At 50.3% G+C, this 14,480-nt stretch overlaps 1 protein-coding gene across 5 annotated transcripts; it reads left to right on the top strand.

Annotated features, from left to right (window-relative positions):
* The first annotated feature begins 407 nt into the window (after window positions 1-407).
* Window positions 408-14,048, top strand: LOC133627535 (cytochrome P450 2D17-like). Of its 5 annotated transcripts, XM_062013545.1 has the most exons (12): window positions 408-718; window positions 1,554-2,257; window positions 2,644-3,830; window positions 6,136-6,269; window positions 8,033-8,204; window positions 8,775-8,927; window positions 9,545-9,705; window positions 9,831-10,004; window positions 11,281-11,422; window positions 12,000-12,184; window positions 12,761-12,902; window positions 13,036-14,048. In XM_062013545.1, the coding sequence occupies exons 4-12, from the start codon at window positions 6,159-6,161 to the stop codon at window positions 13,212-13,214; spliced, it is 1,419 nt and encodes a 472-aa protein (XP_061869529.1). In that variant the 5' UTR covers window positions 408-718; window positions 1,554-2,257; window positions 2,644-3,830; window positions 6,136-6,158; the 3' UTR covers window positions 13,215-14,048. The 5 variants fall into 5 exon arrangements, with proteins under 5 accessions (XP_061869529.1, XP_061869521.1, XP_061869513.1 ...); XM_062013537.1 differs by having other exon boundaries at window positions 411-718; window positions 1,554-3,830; XM_062013529.1 differs by lacking the exons at window positions 408-718; window positions 1,554-2,257; window positions 2,644-3,830 and adding an exon at window positions 4,770-4,788.
* The last annotated feature ends 432 nt before the right edge of the window (window positions 14,049-14,480 follow it).

Here is a 14,480-nt window from a genome sequence, read left to right as displayed (position 1 = left end):
CCGTAAAAGCCAACCGACTGGTGTCGGGCTGAGGCCGGCGCTGCGGCAGGACGGGCAGGAGGAAGGGGTGTCTGTGAGACGGCGGCCCCTTGCCGAGAAGCGGCCTGAGGCCTCCTGTCACCCACCGCCTCGGGGGCCGCACCTTGCCTATGGCCTCCCGCCCTCTCCTGGGTACTCCGGCTCCTCTCGGACTCGGGCCCCCGACCGTGAGGGGCGATACCGACCGTGATGGGCGGTGCGGGCCCTGAGGGGCGGCTCAAGCCGTGATGGGCGGCGCGTGAGGGGCGGCTCAAGCCGTGAGGGGCGGCGCGTGAGGGGCGGCTCAAGCCGTGAGGGGCGGCGCGTGAGGGGCGGCTCAAGCCGTGAGGGGAGGCGCGAGCCCCGCGCCCCGAGAGAAGAGGCAATTGGCGGCCCCGCCCACAAGTCCCGCCCTCTCGCGCGCGGCCGGGCACGATTGACATTTCTGCCGACCAACCTGATGGGACCAGGGCCGGAGTGGCAGAGCGGACGGACAATACAGAGTCGCGGTGCGGTGGACGGGGCCTGATGCGTCGAGCAGCGGGGGCGGTGCGGGGTGGCGGCTGCACCAAGATGGCGGTAGCGGGCAAAGGAGCGGCGGCGGCGGCGGTGAAGCCGATCTTCAGCCGCGATCTGGGCGAGGCGAAGCGGCGCGTGAGGGAGCTGTACCGGGCCTGGTACCGTGAAGTGCCCAACACGGGTGAGGGGCGCGGGGCCGGTCGGAGCCCGCGGGCGGGAGCGCGGGCTCAAGGTCGTGGCAGGCACCGCGCAGCCGTTGGGTTGTTACAGGGGCTGCCGGGGAGTGAGGGTTACCCGCGGCTGTGAGGGGGCCCGCCGCCCCGCGCCGCCGCCCGCTCCCTGCCCTGGCTTGCTGCGTGTGCTGGATCGGCGTCTCGGCGCAGCGGGCGGGTTGCGGGCTCACGGCCGCTCCCCACAAGCGCCGACCCGCCGGCCTCGGCCTCCGCGGCCGGAGGCTGAGGGATGTCCGGCGGGGAGCCCCGGCCTCCTCAGGCCTTACTCGCCGCTTGGTTTGCTTAAGCTGAATAAAAGAGAAGTCCAGCCTTAATTTGCTTCCCCGCAGCGGGTTGCGTGGCACGACACCCGCCTCCTTTAACCTGCACTGGGGTCGGGTACTACGGTTATTCGCTTTAAATTAATCACGTGAGGCTGTCGGACGTTGCGAGAAAAGTGACCGTGGTGGTTTTTTGGGTCTAACTAAAGCATCCTTCAGGGGCAGGGTGTGAACAGCAGGTGGCAAAGTAGGCTTTCAAAACAAGCACTGTAATTAAACCAGGATTAGTAAATGCTCATTACCCATTGACTCAACAAAGGGAGAGTCCTTCAGAAAGGACAAGTAGCAGGAGATCGTGATTACAGGTGATCCATATTCCATAATATCCCGTTTGGAATATATGAACAAAAAGGCTCGGTTGAAATCGTGCAGGCAACTCTCGCATCAGCCTTACTTCTGGACACTTTGTTTTGCAATACTTGATAAGCACTTTCTTAAAGCTGCCTTTCTGTTTGCATTGCAGGGTCTCCAGACAAAGAATGGGTGATGTCTTGCACGTAGCTTCCGTAACTTCCCTTAGCTCTTCTCCTCATGGAGTGCACAGGCAAAGGCAGGCACCCAGCACAGTGGGGCTGCAGCCAGCTGAAAGTTCCATGTACAGATTTGGGGGGGTTTTTCCCTGACCGGAAAATTGCACCAAATATGACTGTTTTGAAAAGAAATGCAAAGCAATGTCTTTTGTTCTTCAGAAGGATGATTACCCTTTCTCTCTCCCTCTCTCAGAAAGATATTTATTGTCTATTGTTTCTTTGCTTGCTTTGAAAACTGGTGGGTTGTTTTTTGCAAATCCCTAAGCTACAGCTCTCGCTCCAGCCCTTGGCAGGAATGGCAGTCCATGCTTCTAGCCCAAAGCAGAGGAGCTGTCTGGATTGCAGCCTGAAGTGGGTAGAGGAAAAGGTTGTTTACCCAGACACCTTTTGGTAAGGTGTAAATTGGTGGTACTGATGGTGGCGGTACTTTTTTTCTTGAGCTGGTGCATTTCTCAGGTTGCAGCTTTATCACCTTTTGTCAAGACCAAGGCACAGGAAGAAGAGCAGCTGGAAAGTTATTCTTCTGGTGGCCTTCCAGGGTGATGCTCGTTAAAACTAAATCCTCTTCCCAAATTCCAATCAACCATCCTTCTTGCAGACCAGTGATGGGAGTCTGACAGCCTTTGGCTCAGGCCAGGTGAGGCAAAAAGGAAAGAGCCCAGGTGGATATTTTCCAACTGAAGTTCATAAAAGTGGAGTTCAAATTAAAATGGAATGCACAGGATAACATCCTTTAACCAGTGGGGTGATGAGGAAATATCCGTCGATGTTCTGGGGACCATTTCCCATTGTCATGGTTTGACATGACAGCCTTTTCTGCTAAGGGGGAAGGGTCTGTAAAGATGGCTCCTTGTAAGAAGTTGCTCAAAACTCTCCCCAGCTTTGAGCCAGACCCACTTCTGGGGCTGAGCCAGTTAGACTCATTCACAACCACTTTTTAAGAAGAAGCCAGAAGAGGAGGCTGCTTTATCTTCCTGTTTCTTCTTCTGTCCCTTCTTCTTCTCCGGCTGATGGTGTTTCAAGGAGTAGGAACAGTGAGCGAAACAACCATGCAGACTCTAAGGTCAGTGAAGAAAGAGAGGAGGAGGTGTCCCCTGCATTCTACAGAGAGAACTTGTGGAGCTGAGATTTATTTGCATTTCTTTAAAAACCCCACATCAGCAGCAGAGACTCATTTTGATACAAACCCTGCACCAGGGGCAGAGACTCATTTTGCTGAGAACTCTGAGCCAGGGGCAGTGATTTTCTTCATTAAAATTATGGCCAGAGGAGGCCATGTCCCAAGGGAGGGACCCTGTATCACCATGGCTGGAGCAGGCCGTGTCCCGTGGAAGGGACCCAATATTCACAGAGCTGGAACTGTGGGAAGGAACCCACCACAAAGCAGCTCACTAAACTTATGCCCAGAAGAGGCCACGTCCCGAGGGAGAGACCTTCTATTTGCAGAAACTCCAACTGTGGTGAAGAACCCACGCCAGAGATATTCACTAAGGACTGCGTCCCGTGGGAGGGACCTTGTATTGGTGGAAGCTGCAGCTACTGGGAACAACCCACACCAGAGAAGTTTGTTAAGCACTGTGTCCTACGGGAGGGACCCAGTATCAAAGCAGGGGAAGAATGCCAGGAGTCATCCTCATCTGAGAAGAGAGAAGCAGCAGAGCCCACATCCCCCATTCCCTGCCCTCTGAGCCGTTGAGAGAGGAGCAGTGAGCTGGGCCCAGGAAGAAAGAAGGGCTGGGGGAGGGAGATCTTAAAGTGCTGGTTGTAATTTTCTCATCATCCTACTCCCTTTTTGCTTTTATTCCCTTCTGTTTCTTGCAGAATAAACTGTCCTACTTTCTAAGTTGAGTACTGGAGTCTGTTGTGCCCAGAACAGTTAAGTGGCAGCGACCCCTCCCTGCTCTTGTCTCAATCCACAACGACCTTGTTTTTACTCCCATTTTGCTGGTGCCTCCACCATCCTAACGAGGGTGGGGATGAATGGGGGCACCAAGTGAGAGACTGTCATGGTGCTGCTGTGCTAGCTGGGCCAACCACAACACCCATCTTTTCATTGGTCACCTGAGTGCATGGGACACAAAAATCAGCGTGAGTGGAACCTCTTGTTTAACCTGGAGCATTCAGCCATCTCTGCTCGAGCCAGTCCTCTGAGCACAGGACCGTCACAGCCGTGTCTCCTAAGACCTCACAGTAGAGCTGCTCGAGACATGGTGAGTACTCAAAAGGAAACCAACTCCCAGCCTGCTCTGCAAACATACTTGGGCTCTTGGCTCTGCCAGGCTGTGCCTGTGAAGAGAGTTGTCTGTCGCATCATCCAGCTCGTTAATAAGTATCTTAAACTCTACCAACCCCGGTAGGGATATCTGAGGGACGTCACTAGCGATAGCCACCAGCTGGACTCTGCTCTGCTCGGCCCAGCACTTTGAGCCCCGTGATCTGGACAATCATCCACCCACTTTATCCTCGGCTTTGCCAGTCTGTTTGCATTGATTCAGCTACACAGCTACTGTGGGAGATGGTGGTAAAGGCTTTGCCAGAGCCAAGGTAATAAATGGTATGCGCTGCTCTCATGCTTTGAGGAGGCTGCCCTTGAAGAACAACCAGCTTTCCTGGGCCCCTTTGCTCTCCAGGGCATCTCCCTGTGGGATCCTGCTCAGCAGATCCCTGAATGGGGTGAAATCTGCTCTGCTGAAGGTAAAGGCAGAAATGCTATTTGTACTGTGCACGTCATGTGAGATTTAGTATTTCAGTCTCAATGCTTGCTGCAGGCAAACTTACACTTGACCATCATGCCCTGGGCCAATTCTTCCTCGTTTGTGAATAGCAAACCCAGCAGAGCATCATCCCTAGCTATCTCACTGACTGCCTCTGCCAAAAGTACCTTCAGCACGCTCCAGAAACCCCGAGTTGTGCCTGACCATACAGCCCTTCCAGTGCCAGCACACCCATGAGTCAGCCCTATGGCTTGCGATGGTGCGAGGTGGCTCTTGGCATTCTCTCCCTGACCAAGGGGTCTGTAGCGAGTGCCTGGCACAGGGTTGGGTTTTTCGGGGCGCTCCTCTGCATAAAGCAGCACCGGTTCTCGCCCTCCCAAGCCTGTCTTTACTAAGGAACCTCCATTCACCTGCAGCACCTCTCCAGCCACACGACCTCTCCGGATGTGTCTCTGTAAGCTCAAAGAAACCACAACTCTGCAGCTGGGGATGGGGGAAAAGGGGCTGGGGGGGACTGGGACAGGGAGGGGATGACACAGGCACAGGGAGGGGCTGATAGTTGTTTCCCATGCTGCAGAGGTTTGTTTACAGCCACTGGAGGTGACTGCTGTGTCACGATGCTTTCACAGGATCACACTGTGGAGGCTCCAGTGAGGGACCTTTGCATTCACACAGATAACGAGTGTTCAGGTGACTTTTGGGCAAGGGGCATTTTGAGACTCTGGCTGCATGCCCAGTCTTTGCAGGTGCCTCACTTTGCAGCCTGAGCTCTCCATCACTGATGAGGCAATTACTCCACCAGGAGCTTTTCTCTGACCACACTGAGATCACAGATCAAACTGTGATGGGTTTACTGCTCCTCTTTAGCTAGAACTAACTGTCGTAAGAGCGAGCTTTATTGATCTCCGATGGCAGGGAGGCCAGGAGCACACAGCTGTGCTGCCTTAGGAAATATTTTTACTCTCTCCATAATTGTGTCTGCATTCCTCAAGCTGCCCCAAAGGCTGGAAATTCGAAGCCCCTTGCAACACATGTGCTTTCTCCCCTGTAGCTGAGCTATAGTCAACAGAAATCAAGGTTGTCATGCTGACTGACGTTTGGAGTCGGATTGATTGTTACTCCCAGAAACAGAAATGATTTCTAGAGTTTCAGGTCACCGTTTTAGCCTAATTTCTGTGACAAGTGCTTTCTGTCAGGGAAACCTTGACCTAACCTGAGCTTTCTCAAGGGCCAATGGAACAAATCATCAGCCCTGCAAACAGAAACCTGGAGAACACATGTTCAGGAGCTGCTTCTCCCTTGACTTGTCGGGCCAAGCAAGAAGGGGAGACAGAAAAATCTCAGAATTGAGCAGTGAGGATGCAGCAAGAGGAGATTGCTTGTTGTTAATTGCAATTCCACCTCGGCTATGGGAGAGGGCATCCAAACATGTGGATGGCTCACCCAGCCCTGCCCCACTGTGCTGGGACAGAGACCTCTGAGCTCTGAACAGGGATGGCCCAATGCTGAGCTGAGCAGAGGAGGAGCTTGGGGCTGGAGCCAAGTCACACATTTGAAGGTCTCCAACTGCAGAGGGACAGCAAAAGAGGGTGGGGAACAGGAGAAAGCAAGAAGAGAGCAGCTGCCTGGGGAAGGGAGAGAGAGAGAGACCAAACGAGACAAAAGGAAGCAGAAACAGTCCTGGGTCAAAAGAGGAAGACCAAGGAGTAGACAGGCTAAGAAATGGCACTGCTCCTGTGGCTGGGCTCCCAGCTGGCATTCTGCTGGAGCAACATCTCTGTGCTGGCAATTTTTCTCACAGTCTTTACTTTCCTGCTGGACTTGATGAAGCGCAGGAGGACGTCGCGCCTGTACCCGCCGGGGCCAGTGTCGCTGCCATTCATCGGGACCATACTGCACGTCGACTTCAAGAACACTCCTCATTCCTTCCGCCAGGTACGTGCTGGGCTCATGGTGGAGTCACGGGCCACAGGTCATGGGTATAGGATCATGGGCATGCCCAGGCACCAGCTGCCCCTGCACAAAGCCCACGAGTCCTGCCCAGAGCTCAGGATGAAGCAAGTCGCTGCCCAAGGCACCGACATAGCCCAAGCAGGTACAAAGACAATCAGAGGCGCGTGGCAGCACCCATCCCCAGATCCCTGCCTGAGCTCAGTGGGGGTGCTGTTGTGCCCCCAGTGATAGATGGTGCTCCCTCTGCTGCAGAGCTGGCCAGCAGCTTAACCCATGGGCAGGTGTGGGGGAAAGGGAACAGGGAGAAGTGCAAACAAGGGAGGGTGAGCAAATACCCACTTGCTGGGCCTGTGGCTGCAGGAATGGCAGGCTGCCGTGGCAGCTACTTAAGCACGCCTACAGGGACTGACAGTTTCAGTTAGAGATCAGCTTGTGGGATTTGTCCCAGCAGCAAGACACAAAATGTAGCATTCCTATTCAAAGTCAAGGCTTAGCTTTTCTCAAAGGAAAAAGCACAGCACGGCTTGCAGCAGATAAACCATGGGGGGTTAGTGCTTCAGTTTGCAAACTCTAAAGGGCGTTTTCTCTAGGATGGCACTGTTCAGCTGTCTGTCCAAAATCTGCCAAATGGAGAAACTAAATATAGCATTTGTATCATTTGCTTGCACATCGTCCAAAACATTACCATTTTCAAACCACATCACGTCAGGGTCATGCAAACCACAGTCTTGACCAGTAATCACTTTTAATGATGTCTTTCTAGTGCCAATTAAGTGCTAATTCCCATTCAAACCCCATTGCAAAATACTTTGGTTCCTCCTATTGCTACAGTGCACAAAGGAAAACACTTATTTTTATTTTATAAAACAAAGAAAAAGCGCAACTCCCCCCACAACAAAAGACAGGAAAAAAAAGTGGAAGGAAAACAGGGCAGAGTCTGCAAGACATTGCTACTATTGCACTGGCTTCCAACAACAAGGTGCCGAGGGCTTTGCTCAGTGTTACTGAGTAGCAGGAGAGCTTTGACCTGCCTTCCTAGGAGGGCACTTCCACTCAAAGGCATTGACTGCCAGGGAGGAGACTCAGCTCTAGGGTGAGCTGCCACAGTGAGCCACTGGCTGACAGGCTTATCTGTCAGCATTATGACTCTGAGCAGATGTAGGGTGTGTGCCAGTTACCAGCCTTACTAGATGTGCACAGTCCTTTTAGGGAGCTGACCGGAAAATCCAGTGTGCAATCACCTCTTCCAATCGTGTTTCAGGGCGCTAAGCTGTGGGTAGATATTCATGAATGAATGCCTATTTAAAAACCCCAAGACACATCACCTGATCAGCTGTATTTCCTTCTAGCAGAAGCAGAATAACTCAAAACTTACTTAGTCTTTCAGATCAAAATAAAAACAAGCTTTGGGAAATAAATGTTGTCCCACATGCAGCCTTTGAAAAATCCACAAAAAGGTCTTTGACCCCGTGTGGTCAGAGAGAACCCCAAGTGCTTGCACAACAGTCATGGCAGTGGTTTGCCTGGGATAGGCATATTTTAAATCTCTCCCCTCACAGAGCATTAATCCCTGCCTCAGCTGCTTTTGGCACCGCTCTGAGCTGCTGCACTCCCACGGTGCAACAGCACAAGGTCCCCTAATAATAGCATCTCAAAGATCACCAAATAGTAAAGGAAGGATGTGGTGATATTTTTGACATTCCGTTCAGCTCATTTTCAGGGATGTGATTTTTTTATCTTGCCAGCTTCAGCAGAAGTTTGGAAACGTCTTCAGTCTCCAGAACTTCTGGAACAATGTGGTAGTACTGAACGGATACAAAGCAGTGAAGGAAGCCCTGGTCACCAGAGCAGAGGACTACGCTGACCGGCCGTACGTTCCAGTCTATGAACATATGGGCTATGGAAAAAATTCTCAGGGTAAGTCCCTTGACAATGGCCATTCCCTGTAGGCACTAGCACAAGGGGGCCTGGGTAGGTGGTGGGGAAATGGTAGCACACAGCTCTTTCTTTGGCAGTGTTAGGACACTATCAGTGGTACAGCTTTCCTGCCAGCACCAGAGCTGGGAGCTCCCAAAGCCCAGTGGTTAGTGCTTATGTGCTTATGCTCACACACTGCGTGTGAGGCGTTGTTGTGGCAAACGCATAAATAAGGTAACTCTTCCCAGACAGAATATTCTCCAGCATCCAGCCCACATGTCCCTCTCTCAGGCCTTGTGCAGTGGCACGAGCTGCTACCCAGTCTACACAAGCAATGTAGAGGCTGCAATATTGAATGGTTTGGGGGAGGGGTTCCTTCCTCCTTAGCAGCATCAGAAGGTGGAGCAATCTGGTTTTAGAATGGCTATGTGAACAAGGAGTACAAGACCAGGCTCTGTCATCTAGCCACACAGACTCCTACCTCCAAACTCACATTTGCCATTCCCTAGTGACCTTGGCCTGATGTATGGGCCAGAGCTCCTGACTTTTCTTGCTCATTCACAATTGCAGGGATTGTTATGGCAAGATACGGGCACATCTGGAAGGAGTTAAGGAAATTCACGCTCTCTGCCTTGAGGAACTTTGGGATGGGAAAGGAATCCTTGGAGAAGCGAGTGGTGGAGGAAGCGAGATTTCTGTGCTCTGCAGTTAACTCTGAAGAAGGTTTGTCACATCCAGAAGGATGGGGAAAACATAGAAAAAGGCAATACAGTGGTGCAGAGAGGAAAGTAATGCTACAGCCGCTCTCCTTTGCATGCAATGCTCTCTTCCTAAGGAAGTGCAGTGTTTCTGGTCTAGCCTATGTACATTAGTGACGCTGCTCTACCTTGAAATCACTTTTCCCAGTGGGAGTACTGTAACCTTGATCCATTTGAAGTGGGAAACAAATGGGAAATAAAGAGATAAAAACAGAGTTATTCCCAGAGCTGGGTAACTGTTACTTCTATGAAGTTTAGTGGAACATTCTGGTATTATCACATGCAAGAGAAGTGCTGCTGAGAGTGTTCCCAGCACATTGCCTGTCATCTAGACACAAAGCAAAGCCTTGTCTGTCAAGTCACGGAACAGTCCTGCAACTCAGCTCTTCTTGGGAGTTTTCTCCTTTAAACAAGGATCAACCAAATAGTAGCAGCAGATGAGAAGATCTTCACCTGGGGGTTCGTGGGTGTTTTCTCTTGAAGGCATCGAGTAGGCATCCGTGTATTCTCGTTGCTGACAGCTGAGGTCCAGCAGCTTGGTATTGTTTAGTTTCATTGCTTGGTCTCCATTTCCATTTTTAGGTCGTCCTTTCGATTTACATTTCCTTGTAAATAATGCAGTCTGCAACGTGATCTGCACCACTGTCTATGGAGAGCGTTTCAACTACGGTGACGAGACGTTCAAGAAGCTGTTACATGTGTTTGACCAATCCCTGCAGGAAGAAACTGGACTCTTGACTCAGGTAAACCAAGAGCATAAACTGTGCTGCGAGAAGCTGCCGTCTCTTGCTTGAGAGCACTGTGGTTTTGGTGTTTTTCTTTCTGCATAACATGTTTTCTCTCTCTGTCTCTGTTCCTGACACCCCAGTTTCTTAACTCAGTGCCCATTTTTTTGCACATCCCCGGATTGGCAGACAAAGTCTTTCCAGGGCAAAAGTCGTTCATGGAGTTCATAGATGTGCTCATAGAAAGGCACATGAAGACCTGGAACCCTGCTTACACCCGAGATTTCACTGATGCCTTTGTAAAGGAAATGAAGAAGGTAAGGTGACATCAGCAGAACCTCAGGAGCAATTCCTCTGCTTGTTTAAGCTTATTGATAGAAGCTGACTTTCCCCATAAAGCTGTATGATATGTGTTAGGAGCTGTTGCACTTCAATGTTCAAAGTGGCAAATGGCACTCTTACAAAATAATGTCCTAGTTTTTCATTCCATATTGTATCTTGAGAAGAAAGGCATTAACCCCAAGTCCTCAGGCTGGACTGCTGCTGCCTATAATGAACCCTTCATGTGTTGGTCCTGTGCAGCTCGCAGGGGCAGAGCAACATCACCGCCGCTGTTACTCTGCACGGAGCAGTGTACTGCTATTTGGGGGTGGATGTGAGCCTGGCCATGTTACCTCTTGTCACATCTCTCTTCTGCTCACTAAGGTCCCTTGATAAACCAGTCTGATGAATCCCTCTTACTGTGTTAACTCTGATCAGGTGAGCCCCACGGCTCCCTCAACAGAGGTCTTTTCTTGGGGTAATGGTTGAGCCTTAAATGCCTTATTAATTGCCATCCATATTACAACAGCACCAAAATACACAGAATAACTTCACAGAAGCTAGTCCCTAGGAAAGGAAAGTATAAAGAGGATTAAAAAAGACAAGCAGAGGAACTCATGCAGAGAGCTTGTCATATCTCATACACTAACAAATCTGAGCTCAATTAGCATTTGGATGAGAGACCAGTTTTCCCAAAATGGGTGTTGCAGACTTAATAGGCAGCAATAATACTCTGTTCTTTCTCTTTTTTTAATTGTAAGAAGAGAGCAGGGCAGAGGCAGCCAGAATCTGTAACGCACAGCTACAGAAGGCCTCCTCCAAATACTATTAACTTTGCATTTGCCACATCACTGCAGCCTCCTCTTTGCTGTGTGGGTTTCATGATCTGATCTGACTTGAATAACTGTGTTCTACCTCCACTAGGGGAGGATGTTATGGCAAGTAGCAGGGCCCTGCTGTCTGCCTGACCTGAGAGCATGGGGTGCACACCTCTCTCTTGGAGGCAGGTGTTGAGTCTGTCCCTCAGGATATGAGTGATTGCCTCCAGATACAGGAGGAAATGGGGCCACCAAAATTCATCAGCCACACACAGACCATCGCCTGTGTTGTGCTCTATGCTCCCAGTGAAGCTCTTGGTCAGTAAAAATGGATCCAGTGCTTCTCAGTACTTATCTGGAACTTGTCTGGTACTTGTCTGGAACTTGTCTGGTACTTGTCTTCTTGCCCAGCAAGTACCCCAGCTCCACTCACCCACTTGTTTGCTGTCCACAGGGTAAGGAGGCTGAAGAGAGAGGTTTCACCTATAACAACCTTCGTTTGGTGACTTCAGACTTGTTTGCAGCGGGTACTGAGACCACTGCTACCACTCTCCGGTGGGCAATTCTGTACATGGTTCTCCATCCAGAAATACAGAGTAAGTCAGAGAAAGGCAGAAGTGTGGTGTCTTCTCTCCAATCCTCGTTTTTCTGCAAGGAGACTCAACATCCTTTCTCCATGGTTTGGGGGTTTTGCAATCCAGAATAGCTCTGATGATTGCTGATCAAGTGGAAACTAGGTGAAGCACTTCCCAAACATGGCTGTTCTGGCAGGGACCTGTGGCAAGAAGAGGGAAGCCTTGATAAAAAGACTCCAGTTGCAAGGGCAAGTTCACACTCGCCTTCATTTACAAGTGGCCAGAGCACCCTCTTCCCAGTGTTTGGAATAGATGCTAATCTGGTTTAGTTTTCCAAAGCTTGTATGCCCAGGTAAGTATCCTTTCAGCTGCATAGAGAAAAGACTTTGATTAAAGACACCATGAAGAAAGAATAGTTATTCAAGTGGTTCTGAGGAACTGAAAACAAATGCATTCCTCTCTACTTTCTGTTCCTTTCTCTAATTGTCCTGCTCTCTCCCACTGTCTACAATCTCATGCTACCAGTCTTCCTGCGGAATGTACCAGCCCCTTCTGATTCCCTATGACTGCTCTAATCCCTTGGCTGTGCTGCTTTCAGGTAAGGTCCAAGCAGAGATTGATAACGTGATTGGCAGAGAGACAGAACCCAGCATAAAGGACCAGGTGAGCATGCCCTACACCAATGCTGTGATCCATGAGGTGCAGCGCTGCGGGGATGTCATTCCAATGGTACTACACATGACATACCGGGACACCGAGCTGCAAGGCTTCTTTATTCCCAAGGTGAGCATGACCAGAGTGGTGAAGCAGCAGCCTCTCCCTGTGCAGATGTCAGGTGTGGGGTGTGGTTGACCCCATAGAACTCCTCCAGCCCCAAAATTACAGTCACTGGCGATCACCAAAGTAGGACATTCTGAAATGCTACATCTGGGCAGACAGTCATGTTTGTGCTCCAGGTTAGTGCTGGTTGTGTGGGAACCCAACTTGGGCTTTGAAGTCTGTCAGTCAGCTTTTTCTCTCCAGCTAGAAAAGAAGTCCAGGAGGATCTGAGAAGCAGAGGCTGTTTCCGCTGTGTAACCATGACATTGCCATTTGCGTGCAATGGCCTTTGTAAGGACAGAAGCTGCAAAAGTTCAGATGCTTCAGAGCACAGGGCAGGCACCATATGCCATTGGAAAAGTACTCTGCTTTATCTCTCTTTTAAATAAGATACACAAGAGGAGACCAGGGCCTTATTCTGAAGCACCGAACAATGGTTGCTGTTTGTTGGGGGACACAGACTAAAGAGGGAGCAGCACTGAGACCTGCTGTGCCAAGCTAATGCTGCTGTTCTCACAGAAGTTGTTTCCCCTTGCACAGGGGACGACAATCATCACCAACCTGTCTTCCGTGCTGAAGGATGAGTCATTCTGGGAGAAGCCACATGAGTTTTACCCTGAACACTTCCTGGATGCAAAGGGGCAGTTTGTGAAACGAGAGGCCTTCCTGCCTTTCTCAGCAGGTAGGTTTGAGGGGAGGATTCACCTGCAAGCCAGAGGCGCAGCAGGAGGGAAGATCTGTTCCTCCCTCCCACAGTGATTCCCTCCTGGCTTAATGTCTTCTTTCACAGGCATTTCCTACTCTCTCTCTTGCAGGTCGGCGTGTCTGCCTGGGGGAACAGCTGGCCAGGATGGAGCTCTTTCTTTTCTTTACCAGTCTGCTGCAGAAATTCACCTTTGTCCTACCTGAGGACCAGCCCAGGCCACGGACAGATGGCCACTTTTCCTTCACGAACTGCCCACACCCATACCTGGTGCGAGCTGTCCCAAGATAAGTACACGTCACGTCACTTTCACCCTGGATCTTGGCTCAGCCAGCCATAGCAAGTTACAAATGATGATGGAGCTTGCAAGTAGATCTATGCCTAATTTGACGGCTCTGCTGTACTTTAGTCTCACATTGGTTGCAGAAGCATTTCACTGAGCACACAGCTACTGAAAGAATTATTAGTCCTGAATTAGTTGCTTTTTACAGGAGGCTTACAAGAGTATCCCAGGTAAAAGCCAGCCCTGGGGTCTTGGCCATTCCAGGAGCAAAAAAAACCAACCTTGGAAATGATCTGTCAGTACCCCTGGCCCCCTTGTTAGTCCCATTGCATCCCCAGGCACGCTCGGCCTCCTATGCGGTGCCGTCCCACAGCACCAGCTGCCTCGGCCTGGTGCCCAGGGGAGCCCAGCTCTGGCTGTGTTCCTGCAAAACCAATCCAGGGCAGGTCAGCTGATTTGGAACATCCTGCTGGTGGGCAGGGCGAGAGCTTGAGCTCCAACAACAAGGTGGCATTAAAGTGCAATTTCAGAGCAGTGCTGCTGAAACACCTTACGGGCCAGCACATACCTGTGCTCTTCATTGCTTCCTGTTCATTGCATGCTGCTGTCTATTGCACACATTGCACTGCCTTCAGCCCTAGCCACAAAGAAAGTTGAATTTTGACAACACTTACATGGTACTCTGCCTCCAGCAGGAATAAATACCATGGCCGAGTACCCAGATAATCCATATGATGTTTCAGCCTCAGAAACGATTGTTTGTGAAATACAGAGATTCCTATCAATATATTTCAAGAGAAATGCTGGTGATTAGATTTACCATCTCCTCTAATTAGGTCCTAAAAAATGTGCTTTTTTGGGGGGGGGGGGGGGCATTAAAAGCTAACCTAAAGTCAGCTTTTTCTTTTCTCTTGCTTCTATGCATAACCACAACTAAAACAACCCCCGATAGTGTATGCTTGTGCACAGATTCGTAGCTCTATTTCTAAGAGTAGGTTTGGAAGCATTGGAAGCTATTGAATTATGCAAATACTTATTAATATTGTTAAGAGTTTTACTTCAGCAAGAATCAGACATTTATACTTTTAATCTACAGAATAATCTGAAAGAATAAAAGTGACCTGCAAAGTCTTCTGTCTTGCCTTTCCTCTTTTTGTGGTTGTCTCACAGTCCTGCTGTACAGCTCCCTCAGATACTCAGTCGCCACGGCTCTCCCTACAGCCAGCATGTCCTTCCTTTGTCGTTCTTTTGAAGATCTTTTTAATGCTGCTTTT

This window comes from Colius striatus, chromosome 1 (genome assembly GCF_028858725.1).
Source record: "Colius striatus isolate bColStr4 chromosome 1, bColStr4.1.hap1, whole genome shotgun sequence".
Taxonomy (NCBI): domain Eukaryota; kingdom Metazoa; phylum Chordata; class Aves; order Coliiformes; family Coliidae; genus Colius; species Colius striatus.
Note: the sequence above shows the minus strand (reverse complement) of the source record. Positions and strands in the feature narration are given on the sequence as shown.

Bases quoted from the DNA above. Each gene is read 5' to 3' on its own strand.
- LOC133627535 (XM_062013522.1), top strand. From the start codon at position 6,057: ATGGCACTGCTCCTGTGGCTGGGCTCCCAGCTGGCATTCTGCTGGAGC. The intron at 9,706-9,830 runs GTAAACCAAGAG...CTGACACCCCAG, and splicing joins AAACTGGACTCTTGACTCAG to TTTCTTAACTCAGTGCCCAT. The intron at 12,185-12,760 runs GTGAGCATGACC...CCCCTTGCACAG, and splicing joins AAGGCTTCTTTATTCCCAAG to GGGACGACAATCATCACCAA.